At 39.2% G+C, this 17335-nt stretch overlaps 1 protein-coding gene across 1 annotated transcript; it reads left to right on the top strand.

Annotated features, from left to right (window-relative positions):
* The first annotated feature begins 74 nt into the window (after positions 1-74).
* Positions 75-13907, top strand: Prkra (protein activator of interferon induced protein kinase EIF2AK2). Its single transcript, XM_010636771.3, has 7 exons — positions 75-479; positions 2621-2702; positions 3484-3562; positions 4591-4708; positions 6116-6210; positions 10202-10376; positions 13252-13907. Exons 1-7 carry the CDS (start codon positions 278-280, stop codon positions 13407-13409), a joined length of 909 nt encoding a protein of 302 aa, XP_010635073.1. The 5' UTR covers positions 75-277; the 3' UTR covers positions 13410-13907.
* The last annotated feature ends 3428 nt before the right edge of the window (positions 13908-17335 follow it).

Genomic DNA, 17335 nt, shown 5'->3' on the forward strand with positions numbered 1-17335 from the left:
GGGGAGGCGCGGGCGCTCCTCGGCTGGGACGGGGTCCTGGGCTTGGCCCTGGGCTTGTGGCGCTGTGGCTTGCCCTGCTCCCGGGAGAATCCCGCGTTCTAGTTCCCTCTAAAGCTGTCGTGCTCAACCCTGCCAGAGCACTGCCGCAGGGAGACAGGGGCGCCCAGGCCTTCACAGCTGTGGCGCTGGCCACCGGGGAGCCAGGGCGCCTCTCCGGTCACCATCGGTGGCTGTCAAGCTGGCCAGTGTACGCCTCTGCGTCCCTCTCTGCTTTGATATGCAAAGTCCACCTTTTTCTGGCTTTTGCAGTTTGGGGAAGATGGTAACAGCTAAGCCAGGGAAAACACCGATTCAGGTATTACACGAATACGGCATGAAGACCAAGAACATCCCGGTTTATGAATGTGAAAGATCTGACGTGCAAATACATGTGCCCACTTTCACCTTCAGAGTAACCGTTGGTGACATAACCTGCACAGGTCTGTATGCACGGTTAACCCCTATGACCCCACGGGTTGGCTGTCCAGACGTGGTGTTAATTTTCAGTTCGGAAAAGTACCTCTTTTGCCAACTAGGAGGAAAAGGCTCTGAAACCAAAACCTCTCATCATGCATGTCATTAGGGCTTTGTAACTTCATCCACTTCCCTCCCTAATTTTCCCTTTCCCCAGATACATTGACGCTCAGAAACCAAAAAGTTACCCAGTAATCCTGGAAAGTTTCTCATACCTTAGGATCCTCCTAAGTTTCCTCTAAGAATTAGGGAAGAACAGGAGAGGTTCTGGGAACCATCAGTAGGTTCTGTCAAGTTTCATGGTTTATTCAGGTTACAGCAGATACCGGGAGGAATGATAACAGAATTTCCTGAGTTTCTTCCCTTTATGCACACATTTGAAACTTTAGGTCCATTGTGCCATTCTTGATTTTGTGTCCTTGAAAAATGAAAAAAGGCAGCAGGCACCCATACACTATACTGCACAGTAGCTTTTAGTTTGTGAAACTCTAAAGATACTTTGTATAAGATACTATTTTTATTTTCCTTCCAAAGCTGGGCATGGTGTCCCATGCTTAAAACCCCAGCATTGGGGAGACTTAGGAGAATAATGAATTCAAGGCTGTCCTAAACTACATATTGAGTCCCAGATCAGCCCTGGACTATCGAGGGAATCTTTTCTACCATTTAAATATGTTTTCCTCTTCTTAAAATGTGCTTAGTGGTTTCCCCATCACCCTCTGGAAAAATACAGAATTTTAAATATGGCTTACAGTTGTGCTTCTTAAAATGTACTTAGTGACAACAAGGATACCACTTGGGCCCTTGATCGAAATGCAGACTGTCAGGCCCATCTCAGATTTATGGGATTAGAGTATGTTTCAACAGTGCTCCCTGACAAGTCCTATGTACACTAAGGTTTGAAAAGCACAGGTTCGTGAGACCCTTCTTTGGCCTCTTCCCCTAGTCCCCAGCTCTCCAGTCTTTCCCCAAGCTCTTACAACTTAGCCATACTCATTACTTGAGGCCTTAAGAACACTAATCTAGGTGATCTTTGAGCCTTTGCAGGTGCTTTTCCTCTACATACAAGGCTATTCCTAATCCTCAGCTCTCTCCACTTTATTAGCTTTTACTCATCTTTCAGGTGTCCATTTGCTTATCTCTTCCTTCATAGACCCTTTCCGAATCTACCAGGAGTTAAGAGAGCTGCTGCTTTGGGGCAGACTTTACAGGCTTGTTGTAACATGTACCCCTCCATATTTCAGATACTTGTTCCACATAAAATCCCACAGTAGGCTGTCAGACCTTGAGTGCCTAGTTGGATACTATACCTTTAATATCTGTGTCAGTAGATTAAAGAGTATGGCTTGTATGTCCACTGACACTTGAGGGTCACACTTGAAACTTACTCTGAGTTTGAGGGTTTGAACTCAGTAAGAAAAAGGATTGAATTTACCACTTACCAGATGTGACTATTTACTAAAATTTAGACCAAATTTACTGAAATTTAGTCTTTTCCCCAGCCTCCTCTTGTCTAACAGGGTAAGATATATGAATTGTATAGAAAACATATAAGCTGTTGCTGCCCATATATAAACTCTCCCACTCTACTCAACATGTAGTCATAACTGCTTACCCCAGCATAGAGTTTGATCCAGAATAGAACCCGGCTGTCAGAATAAAATTTTGCAAAATTTTCTGTCCAACAGTTCTGCTGTAAGTGGCTTCTTTAAAGGAAACGTCTTGCTGTAGAAGAGTTTCTTCTTTCTTGTCCTAGAATAAGGGAAGAATAAAATGCTAAGGTACATTTCTTCAGGAAATGTGATGTGGGCTATGCTATTACCACTTTGCATCGTAAACATATACAGCAAAATATACAAATACTGTAGTAAGGATTTTTATGCAGGTATACATAGACTGGAAATAGAGAATTTTAAAAACTGATTTTGTTGATGTGTTAACTTCACTTGGTGAATGTTTTATTACAGTGTACTGTGTAACTGCATGTAGTGTTTGTTTGTATTACCAAATGTGTATGTAAAACCTTTAGTGACTTTATTTTGTATGACAGCATCTACGCCACACATTTTCACAGGCAGTAAAGACTTTTTTTTAAACCTTAATGTAGGTGAAGGTACAAGTAAGAAGCTGGCGAAACATAGAGCTGCAGAGGCTGCCATAAACATTTTGAAAGCCAATGCAAGTATTTGGTGAGCTAAATTTCTTTGTATTCTGCAGCTCAAAATTGTCATGGCTGAGGTAAGATTAAAAATTAAAAGTGAACAGTTGTTAGTATCTTGAGTAAAGTTGGGTTTTTTTGGTACCAGAATCAAACTCCGGACCTTGCAAGCAACAGCACCACTGAGCTAAATCCCTGGCCCCAGTTGTTAGTGTCTTGGCTCGAAACTGTGTTTCTATATGCAAACCCGTCTTCTGTTAAAGACAGTTTTATCCATTTAAATTCATCCGATAGCTGTTACATGCAGGCGATCATGAAGGAGGCTTTACTTTTTTTCTCCCTTTTGAATGGGGTGCAGTGGGCAGAAAACTGGAGTGTTTCTGGCAAATGTTAATATTCTGTATTAGACTTTGATTATTTCTACAATGAATAAGACAAAGCATGAGATGGAAAGAGATCAGCTAAAAATATTTGTTTAGGAATTCTTATTTGAAAGAATGAGACAGAGATTTTCTTTTATTATAGAATGTATACCAAACCTGAGAATATTAAGTAGGATATTCTTGCCTTCTTTTCAGTTTTATATCAGGTCAGGTGCTTTTAGAACGTCACACACATCATTAAGTGATGTGCTTTGGTTGCTTCTGGACACACTGGCTAGTGTGAGCTGCTGTCTGAGTGCAGTAAGACAGGCCATCACTTGTCGAAACAATGGCAAGAGTTTAGTATAAATGATTAAGTAGAAAATGCCTGTCATTTTTTAGTATTTTGGGGAAATTATTTTATTTAATGACATGTTTAAAAATGTTTAGCTTTGCAGTTCCCGACCCTTTAATGCCTGATCCTTCCAAGCAACCGAAGAACCAGCTTAACCCTATTGGTTCATTACAGGTAAGTTATACAGTTTTGCCATACTTAACATTTTCTCATGTTAAAAAGAGATAAATCAAAAATAATATAGCGACTAAGACAAGCCATTAATATTTTAAAGATAAGGTGAAATACTTTGTTTTCCAAATTAAGGATCATTAGAATTTACAGAACTAAATTATTTTCTATTTATTTATCTTTTGGATTTTCTTCCATATTCAGTATCTGCCTTTGGTTTGTGGAATTCCCACTTGAAATCAGCAGGACCTCATTGCACATGGGTAGTGTTTTATATCTGAAGAATGTTTCTTGCTACTTGTCTGACAAAACTCTTTCTACTTCTGTTGAAACAGAAGATTTTTTCAAAGAGGCAAAATCACGTAACCTAACTTCAAGAATAGAGAAGTAGTTTATTTGTACTAGAAAAAAAAGCATAGACACATATGCATGCATACATACATACACACAGACATACATATATTCAGCTTTGAATATCTGTATGCACAGTATCTTTCTTGGAGATTATCCACGTGTTCTGTTGGACCACTCCCCTCCCCATTATCCAGCCAATCCTTTGGTCTCTTTTCTATAGTTTTCTTCACCTTGTGTGTATAATCCCTTCCAAGTGTACTGTTTGCTGTTTCTGCTTCCCGTGTGCCTTTGATCAAATGTAGCAGCTGGCTATCTGTGAGTCTGAAAGTCCTTATCTAGGGGGACAGAGACTTTAGGAACTGAGGGCGTTGTCTCTGGTATGTGGAAGAGGCTGGCAGTGGCCTTCCTCATTGAACTCAGACACCAGTTCACCCCAGTTTAATAGGACATTATTCACAGCACAGAACTGCTTCAGTTTTGGTGTTGTGATATAAAGATATAAAATATGAGAATATCTATGGGAAATGCAGAATCTACCCTCATTTTCTATTGCAGAATCCCATTATTCTCAAACATACAACTAAAAAATGGAATCAAAATGAAGAATGAATGTCATTTATGTGATTGAGCTATAACATTGTTAAAGTCACTATTAAAGCCTCCTCTCAATTTTATAGGAACTAGCTATCCATCATGGCTGGAGACTTCCTGAATATACCCTTTCCCAGGAGGGAGGACCTGCTCATAAGAGAGAATATACCACCATTTGCAGGCTAGAGTCATTTATGGAAACTGGTACTTACTTCTTACAATTAAAAACAGTTGTATTATTTTCAGATGACAAATGATGGTAGAAGTGACTTGTAATATCTTTTCAAACATTTCTGTGGGAAAATTCATACACTCCTTTTCTGTGATCTCTTAACTTTGTAAGGTTGAACTTAAGTATAAATATTTGGCTTAATAATACTTTTATTTCTTAATTATGTTTCTAAAAATTATAGGCTCTTAGTATAAGTCAAATTATGGTTTTGTACCTTAAACAGTCTTACTGCTATATAAGTGACTTTTAAAATACAACTCATTTGGAGAAAAAGCAGTAGTAAATCCCTTGGAGTTTCAATGGATAGTCTAGTAAATAGGAGTTAAGGAGGACTCCATTTGAAAATGAAGTGATTAATAAGAGACTATATGGCAAAGAATTGCAATAAGAACAAAGTAGAAATTGTCTCTGAATTATAATTCCCATGTTATAAGAGGAAAAGTGGTCACTTAAAGTACAAATGAGAATTCCTACGTTAACTTCTCTGGCATGTTTTTTGTCATTTTTAACATCCCTTAAAGTGGGATTTTACCTTAACAAGATAGTACTTTTGAGTACTAGGTAACTTTTTCCTTAGAAGTCCTGTGGGTCAGAACAGAAGCTCCTGAGCCTGCAGCAGGCTCCCCAGCCTCTGTTCTTACAATAGTCCTTGACTTCAGAGGTTAAGCACATTACTTAGTCTTTGTGTGTACCTCAGTTTTTTAAATCTACAAAACAAAAGTACAGAAGTAGATATTTGTGCTGTGTTTCACTTGTAGCATCTCCCATCCCCATGTTGTCAAAAAAAGAAATTCCACATAATTGTCAGTTTATGGAAGATTGTATGTGAGAAGTGGACATTTAGAGATAGGGCTTTTAATTCAAATGTATTTTAATAAATCTGAAAAATTGGTCAGAATTAAACCCAAGTATGGTTCCCTAAGGCTAGGGATAAGGAAGTATAACTCTATAGCTATTAAAGTAAAATTATTTTTAAAAAGAAATGCCTTGGGCTGGGGATTTAGCTGAGTGGCACTGTGCCTGCCTCACAAGGCAAGGTCCTGAGTTTGATCCCTGGTACCAAAAAAAGAAAAAAGAAAAAAGAAAGAAAGAAAAAAGAAAAGAAAGAAAAGAAGTGCTTTAAAAATACGTAAGAAGTCATAGTCGAGGGCTGCAGATGTCACTCAGTGGAAGTGTGTGATACCTTGAGTACAGTCCCCAGCCCCTCAAATAAATGTATCTGAATGTGTGTATATGAAGTACAGCACACAAAAATAGCAGGTTGGTAAGAATATAGACTAGAAATAAAAGGCAAGACATTTTTACACAATGCCTTACACATTTGATCACCTCTGTAGACACTAATTTTTTAAATCTACCATTTCTTTTTCTTTGTATAGGAAAGGGGGCATCAAAAAAACAAGCCAAGAGAAATGCTGCTGAGAAATTTCTTGCCAAATTTAGTAAAATTTCTCCAGAGAACCATATTTCTCTAGTGAGTAATGACCAGACAGTTATGATGTTAATGTGATGCTGTAGGAAACTTTCCTTGATTTCTTGTTGTATAGCTACTTATGAGTTGCAGTTTTTAAAAATCTCTTCATTGTTCATTTATACACTGTCCCAGTTTTAGCTTCTTCCTATATGTGAGCCAGCGTCATAGGGGTGATCAAGTAAGAGGGCTTGGGAAACAGTACATTCAAGTAATAGAATGAGATCTAAAAATGATAACTTAGTTGGGGGCATATCTCAGTGGTAGAGTAGGCGCTTAGCATGTATGAGGTCCTGGGTTCAATCCCAAGCACCTGAATAAAATAAGTGAAAATAGTAGGCTATTAATGCCATTTTTTTACCCTCAAAATGACAGCACATTTCTTTTTTTTTTTCATTCATTCATTTATCCACTCCAGTCATTGAGTGAGCTCATACTTTGTGCCAAGGTTTGTGAAGGTGCTGAACACAGTACTTCTTAAAAATAATTGGACAGAGAGAACACCAAAATCACAAAGCACAAATAGGTTTACAGGTGATCTCTGTCAAATCTTAAGGAAAAGATAATTTCCAGTGCTGTTTAAACTCTTTCAGGCCATATTTATTTATTTTTTAAGGGAGGCCTCTGAATTTATTCTTCCAAACCAGTGTAACACCCTGGAACCTGACTGTAGCAAACCCCAACAGGAAAAAAAAAATATGAGTCAATTTCCCTTAAGGCGGAACACCTTTGTAAAGTGCTCAGTGGAGCATTAAAAGCATAATATACCATAGACAAGGATTTGTTTCATACGTATAAGGGTATAAGGATTTGTTTGTCAGCTTGTTACTATAATTAACCACTTCAGTGAGTCAAAGGAGAAGAAACATGTAATCCTCTCAGCGGATGCCAAAAAGATATTTGCTAAAACTCACCAATTATTACTGGTAAAAAATGTTTTTCAAAGAAATCAAAGTCATGGTTACATGTTTAAGCGTTACACTCATTTTTATTGGTACCAGAAAAAAAGACTGAAGATGCCCACTAATACTATTTTTGTTTGACCTTGTTCTAGAAGTACCAACCAATATTAGACAAGAGAAAACGATAAGAATTTGGAAATCAGAAAAGAGGAGTTATAAATGATTATTAACTGCAAATAATACAATTGTATCCTTCTAAAACCCTAGAGAAAATTACTAGAAACAGTAAGAGAATTCATCAAGGTAACTGATCATGAAATTAATATACAACATCAATAGCTTTGTCATATATTTAGAGTTATGAAGATAACAACCAAATAATTAAAAATAGGAAGTTAGAAATTGCTTCTGGGAGGGGGACTAAAGGTGGGAAGGGTGAGGCTGGAGACTGTTGCTTTCATATATTTGTAGTTTTTTATTTTTTGATGTATGTAGGGGTCACTTTGATTAGCAAAGTCCTGACTACTTTATAGAAAGTTTATCCTGAAAAAAGTATACTGGAAAAAAATTAGTAGTTTTCTTATGCATAAATACTGCAGTAAGAGCTGGAATATAAAAGTTCCCATTTTCAATAATAGAGAAAGGGGATTATATGTCTGGGAATAAACTTAAATATGCAAAGACCCATGTGAGGAAAACTTCTCTTGAGGGCTATAACATACACAATAAATATGACACTATATTTTTGATAAGGAGGCTCAGTATTACCAATATATAAAAATGTAATAGTCTCACAGAATTTTTCAGAATTTATTTTGTACCTTGATATAACTTTACTGAGTTTCTCTGGAGAAGTAAACACTTGAGAATAGCCAAGAATGCTGAAAAAGAAAAATATGGGTTAGAGAATAAAGTATATCATAAAACCATAATCATTAAGACAAATTCTGATACAAAAAATAGAGTAGAAAATTGGCCCAGGGATTTAGCTCAGTGACACCGCACCTGCCTCACAAGCACAAGGTCCTGAGTTCAATCCCTGGTACAAAAAAAAAAAGAAAGAAATTCTAGACATCACTGTACTTATATGTACATATGACACATACTTGGGTTACTGGCTTAGTTCTTACACCAAAATAAATTTCAGGTAGATTACAAATTTAAACATAAGAATTATGCCTGTACAAGTGTTGGAAAACATGAAGGTCTTTCATTTTTTAAAATCTTAGCATGAATGAAGAAAGCTTTTTAAAATATAACTTAAAAGCTAGCTTAAAGTAAAAGATTCATAAATTTGACCAAGTAAAACCAAATGTTTCTAAATAAAATCAAGAGGATAATAAAAGTATGGGAAGAAATTATCTTCCAACAATGACTATCCAGGAACTGCTTTCAGTGCTCTTCTACAGACCGCATACTAAAAGAGATACTGTGCATATAATTAAAGAAAGAACAAGAGTGTTATGTTCATTTTCAATGGTGCAAGATTACTTTTTACACTGGTGAAAACTACAAAGTTTGATTACCTCAATTGATGAGAATATAAGAAATAAATACTCCAAGACAGTTGATGGGAGTATAAATTGGGTCAGAACTCACTTTGGAAGTATTTATCAAAATTAAAAGCATTCATGTTCTTTGACTGGGCACTTCTGGTAGAGATAATTCTAGAGGAGCTCATCCAAGTGCAAGAGACTGTTTATTGCAGCATTGTTAGTAAAAGCAACAAGCCAGAAATAACCTAGCACCCATCTTTGGAGACTGGTAAAACAAATGTGCGCTCATAGGAAGAAAATGAACATGCTGTAGAAGGGTAAACTTTGACTTTTGTCGTAAAAGCTCGTGTATGTATGTGTGCTTACGTATGCATAGAACACCTATGGAAAGAAATGTCAAGAGCAAGTACCTTGGAGGAGTAGAACAGAGATCTTCAGTAAATGGGTGGTAAAGAAGAGATTTTACTCTTCATTAAATATTTGTTCATATTACATGTCAGTTTTTACCATGTGAATAAATGACGATTTGGGGGAGTTGTATTTTTTTCTTTTGTTTTCTGTTCTTTTGGTGTTGGGGGATTGAACCCAGGACCTCGCATGTGCTAAAGCATATGATCTACCACTGAACTACACCCCTGGCCCCTGAAAACAATACTTCTTAAAATTCTAATCAAGGAATATAAATTTTCATTTAGTTACTTAATTCTGTATCATAATCATCCTTGTGCTCTTTTGAAAATCCTTTCACTTCTGTGATGCTCGCTAATAATACTAAAGGTAGTTACCCTACTTCAGAAAGTAGTTGGATTTATTAACGATGTATGAAAGCAATTTGAAACCAGTAACTAATATGAAAAATTAAAGCATTCTAAGACCAGAGATGAAGAGAAAAGGACATGAGGGCAATAAAGGAGGAAAAAAAAAGAAAAAAACTTTTGACATCCTGCCACTCATTTGAGCAACGTGTTCTTTTCAAACTCAACTAATACATTTCACCTTTTTATAGTTTTGTTATTTATTTTCTGCTTTGCAGCTATCAGTTATAATTGGTATTTCATACAAAAAATATAAAGTTAGGAAAATTGTTTCATATGTTTATAAATTGCTATACTAGGCAGAATCAGTTATTTCCACGTTTGTTTACAGTACTATCAGATAGTTACATCTTTTAATGTGACCATCAAAAAATTCAACAGAGAAATCTTTCTACTGTACAAAAAACTTGGTTTTTGGTTTTTTTCCCCTGATGCTAGGTCTCCAAAATATCTCTTGGTAAAAAGGGTGCATCAACTGGGGCAAAAGAAAATGAGAAAGGGAGTAATGTGTCAAAGGGTCTGACATTTTCCAATTCTAAAGTTTTTTGTAAAAAGTATTTAAAATATTTAACAATATATTTATTGTTTTTCAATTTATGGTATTTTAAAAGGCATATACTTGCTAGCACTATCTCATTTAAATTGGGAAACTAACCAAATGATACCCATTTAAATGTACATTATGAAGTAGTAAATGTGCGTACTAAATATTTTTAGTTATATCTGTATCAGTGTTGGACATAGTCCTATTTAAGAGTCTAAACCTTCCTCTCTTTTCCAGACAAATATGGTAGGGCATTCTTTAGGATGCACTTGGCATTCTTTGAGGAATTCTCCTGGTGAAAAGATCAACTTACTGAAAAGAAGCCTCCTTAGTATTCCAAATACAGATTACATCCAGCTGCTTAGTGAAATTGCCAAGGAACAAGGTTTTAACATAACATATTTGGATATAGGTATGACTTTTTTTCCCCTTTGCCTTGTCTCTCCATGTATTTCTTTTTTTTACAATGTGTTTGAGAAACAAAACTTTCTGTTCTAATTCATTTCATCGATCAAGGATTCTGCCTAGATATTGCCAGAGCAGTCATATATATAACTGATATGTCCCATTCTTGTGGCTAACTGCTAACATACAGTTTTAATACTAAAATCAACAATAGCTAAAAATTACAATTTTACTATGTACCATGAGTGCATTGTACTAAGAACATTACATGTATTAACTTACTAAACCCTCAGATTATCTCTGTGAGTCCTATTATCCTTATTTATAAATGAAGAAGGTAAGACACAGAAAGGTTGAGAAACTGGTCCAAGATCACAGAGCTAGTCAGTGGTAGGCCGGGATTTGTAGTCACAGCACACTAGCTGTTTAACTGTTGGGCAGCTTGACAAAGTGGCACTGCCATTTCAAGTACCAAGTTTGTTGCGGGGCAGTAAATGGTGAAAGCAAATTCATAGCTTTATCCCAACCTTTATTTTCTATACTTCTCCAATCTCTAGTCATTTATATAGATACGTATGGACAGGTGGGAAAAATAAGTGAGTGTGGATTTTCCTTGAATTCCCTTTATGATGTTGCTTAAATGTGTGTGTGCACACACAGATATATTTGATGTCTCTATTTAACACTGTATAATGTGTGAAGAATTTCATGTCTCTATCCAACCTCCGCAGATACGGAGATCTATTTTATCAGAGTTACTGGCACTGGGACAATAGAATTTTGGGCAGTGACGGTGAACCTTTTAGAGCCTTTAGTGATAGAAACAGCCTGCTGCAGCACATGTGTCAGAGGTTCGCCACCACTGGTTTAGGGGCTGAAGGAACTCCTGATACTCTTCTGCTGCGCATTGGGATTGAATGACAGGTTGAATACAATGTCTTGATGAACAGAATGAAGAATCTTGGAAGTTAATGTAGATAGATGGTCAAGAAGGAGGGCTGCTGAGAGACCATTTGTTTGTTCAGTAAATATTTATCAGTGTCTGGTTTGTTGAAGGTTTGAGATACAGAGATGAATGAGCTGTGTCATGCATAGGACTATGGAAGATCTGGGAAAAGAAAAAACCTAAAATGAATTTTTAGATTATGAATTAATGATGCCTTTGAAACACTTCTTAGCAGTTTTAAGAACTAACTAGGTCTTCTAAATAGAGAACTAGCTTTTGACTAACTTCTGTGCAACTGCCTTCAAAGAAGCACATAAAAAGACGTTCGGTAGAGAATATCAGTGAGGTGCCACTTCGTACCCACCAGGATGGCTCTAATCAGAACAGCGGAAAACAGTACCTGTGAGGATGAGAGAAACTAGAGCCTCAAACTCTACTGGTTTGATGTAAAATAGTTGAGTTGCCATGGAAAGGGCTTTTCAGTTCCTCAAATTAATTGCCATTTGACTTAGTAGTTTCACTCCTCCGTGTATATCCAAAAGAATTGAAAACATATTTTACAAATAACAGTATGCCCATGGTGATAGCACTATTCACAAGTGCCAAAGGATGGAAACAGTGCAGATTTCCATCAACAATGAGTAGATAAACAAAGTGTGGTAGCTAGGGGTGGCGACATGCCTGTAATCCCAGCACTCCGGGAGGCTGAGGCAGGAGGATCACAAGTTTGAGCCTACTCTGGGCAATTTAATGACTTAGTGAGACCCTGTCTTGAGAATTTTAAAGAGGTGAAGACATAGCTCAATGCAAACACACTAGGTTCAGTCCTCAGTACCACACACATACACACATATATATACACACAGATGTACAATGAAATATTATTCAGCCATAAAGAAAATAAAATTATAATATATACAGTACTGCTACAGTGTAGGGGATCCTGTAAAACTTGGGAAGTGAAAGAAGCCAGACTCAAAAGATGACTTACTAATTTTATGATTCCATTTATGAGAATTATCTAGAAAAGGCTCATCCACTGAGACAGAAGACAGATTGGTGATTGCAGGGATGAGAGAAGAGGGAGGAAAGAGTAATTGCTTAATGGGTACAGGGAGCTTCCTCAGGGTAATGGAATATTTTGGAACTGGACAGAGGCTGTGGTTGTACGTTGCGAATGTGTATTATGTGAACTTTATTTCAAGTGACAAAAAAAAACCCTAGATGCCAGAACTATAAAGCCTGTTCACTCATTAAATAGTCCCATTTTATCTGGATATTTTCTACTAACCTGAAGAGCTAAAATAATAACACTTAATCATGACCACTTAAAAAAAGTCATAGTTCATGCTTAAATTTTACTTCTTTGCCTTGAGTCATTTCAGTCTTAGCAGTGACTCATCAAGATGAGAAGAACACTTGTTTCCTGGATTTATATTGGCTTTAAAACACCACTGCTCAAGACTCTCTGTGCAGACTTAAAACCTAAGAACCTGCAGGTGCCAAACATGTCTTTTCCTGCACAAGGTTATTTCCTATTTCAAAAGCCTACTCCTTGGTGGATCCAGTGGCAGATTTTCCCTTTAAGGAAATTCAACAGTTTGGGAACACTGTTCACCTGGTCACACTGGAGTAGCCTGCAAGCTTCTTTCAAATGCACGAAATGCACGAAGGGACCACCTCCAGTCCCAGCCCTTGGGTTTCCACCTGAGTGAGTCCTGCACTGTCTTTACAGTTCCCTCAAGTGGCTATTCAGGGTCGGAACTGATAGCTGAGCAGTTGTTTGCTTTTTGTTTGTGTAAGCACGATAAAGATGAATGGAGTAGAGTACCCTGGATGTTGAAGGAGAAAGTCGGTAATGAAAATGGTGGTTTTACAAAGAACCTGCCTCACGCACACTTGGCATTAACCGTCGCGTTTGCATGTGTCGTTACAGAAGAACTGAGTGCCAGCGGGCAGTATCAGTGTCTCGCTGAACTGTCGACCAGTCCCATCACAGTCTGCCACGGCTCGGGAATCTCCTGCGGCAACGCCCAGAGTGACGCAGCGCACAATGCTCTGCAGTATCTGAAGATAATAGCAGAGAGGAAGTAAACTTGGTGCGCCTTAGAAAATCCTTCAGTTGCACTTGAAGAGTTCTCCTCTCACTCCTTCCCAAGTAAAACTTTTACTGTAATGTTTGTGAGTTGTTTCCAGATCTCTCCAGATCAATCAACACTCCAGATTTAAGTATCTCCTGGTAGTTGTTACTAAGCTCTTTTTATTGGGTTCAACTTTGTATTGGTATATTGTATTTATAAACTTTGTACCACAAGGCAGGGCATAGCACCCATTTTACAGGGCCAGGCACATAGGAGGAAGAAACTGCATGTTTAATGATAACAAAATAAAAATACTGCTAGCAACAGTCTTACTGGTGCTTAAACTTTTGCACAAGGCTTTTTTGTAAAGGGACTTTGAAGGAAGCCCTTTAGGATCAGAGTGTCGAGGGACAACATTAAGAGGCTTTTACGGAATGTAACTGTTAATTTCAGGGATCACAATTGGCCTGCTGTGTATTCAAAATCATGTAATAAAGAGCTCTTGTTATAACCGGGGGATCTGTTTATTTTATTAAAGAGCTGCTGACCTGACTGCGGCCCATTCTCAGAGTAACATTTTGTTTTGGTTTGCATCTGGATTGACCCCAAAGGTGTATGCATTGAAGGCTCGGTCCCTAGGGCAGCAGTATCTAGTGGTGGGGCATTTGGTGAGTGATTGAATCATGAGGGCTCTGACCTCATGGGTGGATTTATCTGTTGATGGGTTCATAATTTAATGGGATATTGGTAGATGATGGGAACTTTATAAGGAGAACCTAGTTGGGTGTGTCCAGGTATATCTTCTCCCTGGGGGTGGCTCTGTCCTCTGTCTCTGTCTCTCTGCCCCACCCCCACCCCCACCCCACAAAGTCTCAGCTACAAAGAGGATAAATTGGGAGAAGATTTTGCAAGGCAGTGGAAGAAGAGGATGCACTCAAGTCATGAGAAGTGACTGCAGTTTTGTTGCAAATCGTTGAAGTGTATTATAAATTGATGAGCTTTGAGAAGGTACCCAGAAGCCATGCTCTTCTAGCTGCCTTTGCTTTCCCTGCTTGTAGCTCTGAGAAAATGTGCATTCTTAGATGCTGTTCAGATGTCACCTCATTAGACTGGATTTTCTGGGGTCATCAGGTATTCTCTAATTCCATTTCATCAACCCCTCAGTTAAGGATCGTAAATAACTAAACAATAGTTTCCTGGACCGACAGCTACTCCACAGTCAGGCTGATGGCGGCATCCATTCTAACACATGGTAGCCTCCAGGAAGAGACAGATAAATGAACTAGTAAGATGAAGACAGCGGTAGCCCAATATGTTGATAATACTAATACTGTACAACAAATTATTGAACACTCCTGTGCCTGGCACTGTCACAGTGTTTAGGGCTACTCTGTTGATCCAGCTTACATTACTGAATGAAGAGCCACTCTCCTGCTGTCAGAGAGGGCTGAGATACGCTACTTAGATTCCTCTTTGGTGCTAGGGATCTAGTTCCCTCGTTCCTGGGAACGCTGCCTGCAGAAAGACTTCTACTGTGACGTATTCATAGTCGTCTTAACTGGACAGATCCCCCTCACAAAGTCTCACTTTCCTTCTGGGGCATCTTGCCATCAGTGATGACTTGTTATTGACTAGGACAGTGACATAGGGGACGATCTGAAAGCCCATCCCAGCTTAAGAGTTCCCCAGTGATTTAGCTGTGGCCGAGACTACATCATAGCCATATTCTCCCTCTGCCCAAGCACTTCCTTTCTTCCCCAGGTGGCAGTCCCTACTCTCCACTACTCCATCTCAGAGTCAGCTTCCCGGGCAGCCCAACCTGTGATACTTGGTACCAGTGGGATCTCCTATGGGATTTTATACTTTATTCTCTTGCCATCTAGTTTATAGGACAAGGCTTTTGCTCCCTGGTTCTTGGTAGAGCACATGACCCCTAGCATACAGGGACAGTAATCCATTTTCCCAAGCTACATGTAACATGCTCGTGAGTCTCAGGAATTGCTGAGTTCAGTGGTGCTTCTTTGTAGGCCAGGAATGAAGGAAGGAGATGCCATTACAGACAGATGGCAATGCTCATGATGGGATCCCAAAACAACAGAATACTTGGCATTGGGATTTGTCAGAAGCCAAGTGGATGCAACTATGATAAGTAGAAAGTCTGGCATCTTGTTCTTAAAGATATGGAAATAGTCAACTGAATATGGCAAAATAAGGAGTCGGTCGGCCAGGGTACTGCTTAACCTGTACACTTGAAAGAAATCAAGAGACGATCAGGAGGCCAAGGATGATCACCCCACAAAATGATCATGATCCCTTGCCAATTTCCGGACAAGCTAGTTGTTAGACTCAGACCCATTAACTAAAAAAGCATCTAGGTTCCCAGGCAGAAGGATCTCATAGTACCACAGTGTGTACAATAACAGCTCACCAGTTCTCCGAAGGGACCTGTAGCCATTACACAGGTGGTATAGTTTATATTAAGACGTACCCCTGGGGCCTCACGCTCATAGACGGGGCTTTCCAAGGTGATTGGATTACTGGGCTTATTGCTGAATTACTGTTAGGTGGGGCCTGGTAGGAAGAGGTGAGTCCCTGAGGGCGTGGCCTGAAAGAGCTTCTCTCCCCAGGACCTCCCTTTACTCTCCGCCTCCTGGTCACCATGCAGTGAGCAGCTCTTCCCCCACCACACCCCTGTGCCATGCCATCCTGCCTTCGAGCCAGCACACCACGGACTGAAACATGAGCTAAAAATAAACCTTTCCTTTAAATTGTGGGTGTCTCAGTGAGGAGACAAGTAACTAAGACATCAAGTAACCATGGATAGGTGGAAGGGGAATCCTTTTGAGTTTTACATCCTTTTACACAGGGTTTGCATTAGTAATCAGTAGAATAAGGGCTTTGGAGACCAAGTAATATGTGGGTGTCCTGGCCCAAGACCAGCTCACGATGTACCCCAGGTCCACTTCTTCCTGGAGTGTATAATTTCAGTAAATGCACTTGGTTGTTGCACAGCCCACACATCGGTTGACAGTCTGTGAGGTAAGAGATATTGTGATAAAACCCAAATGGGGATTTTAGAAACTTACTCCTCCCTAGGAGTTACGTAACAGTAATATTGCAGCCCAGGGAAGGGCAGTCATGAAGGCTGTTCTGCAAGACCTAAAGGATTCAGGGTGATGGTCCACATCATATCTCTGTTTAATTACCGCCTAGACCAGTGGTGGCGAACCTAGGGCATGCATGCCTCAGCCAGCTGTTTTAAAGTTTCGCCTTCACTGGCCTTAGACCCTCTACCAAAGGCTTTTTTTTTTTAAGACAGGGTCTCACTATGTAGTTGAGACTGACCTGGAACTTGCAATGTAGCCCAGGCTGGTTTCAAACTCACAGCGATCCTCCTGCCTCAGTCTCCAGAGGGTTGGGATTATAAGCGTGTGCCACCACGCATGGCTTCTTTTTTTTTTTCTTCTTGTTTTTATTTTTTTGAGACAGGTTCTCACTGTGTAGTTTCATGCTGGCCTTGAACTCAGAGTAGACCAGGGTGGCCTTAAACTCACGGCGATGCTCTTGCTTCAGCCTCTCCATTGCTGGGATTGCAAGTATTCCCCATCAGGCCTGGCTAACGCTCCCTTTCTGTGGAGGAGGGGCAGGGACTGCGTGCAGTTCAAAGTCTGCCTCTATGCTTCCAGTCTGAGACAGTTCAGGAGAGTTTGTCGGCTTCAGTCTTGTCTATGTCTGCAAGAATTTTGTCACTGCCCTTCCAGCCCAGTGCTTCCTCTGCCTAAATCTCTCTCCATTCCTGTCAGAGACAGTGATTCCCAGAGCATCCCCTAGTAAACTGGCCACTCACTATCATCTCCTCAGAATCTGCTCCCTGGGAGCCCAAACTGAGATATGGAGTTTCATTTAGAGAGAAAAGATAATAGAAAAATCATATCAATC

This window comes from Fukomys damarensis, unplaced genomic scaffold (assembly GCF_012274545.1).
Source record: "Fukomys damarensis isolate Sample0158 unplaced genomic scaffold, DMR_v1.0_HiC HiC_scaffold_26, whole genome shotgun sequence".
In the NCBI taxonomy this organism is placed as follows: Eukaryota; Metazoa; Chordata; class Mammalia; order Rodentia; family Bathyergidae; genus Fukomys; species Fukomys damarensis.

Bases quoted from the DNA above. Each gene is read 5' to 3' on its own strand.
- Prkra (XM_010636771.3), top strand. From the start codon at position 278: ATGCAAAGTCCACCTTTTTCTGGCTTTTGCAGTTTGGGGAAGATGGTA. The intron at 2,703-3,483 runs GTGAGCTAAATT...AAAAATGTTTAG, and splicing joins AAAGCCAATGCAAGTATTTG to CTTTGCAGTTCCCGACCCTT. The intron at 6,211-10,201 runs GTGAGTAATGAC...TCTCTTTTCCAG, and splicing joins CAGAGAACCATATTTCTCTA to ACAAATATGGTAGGGCATTC.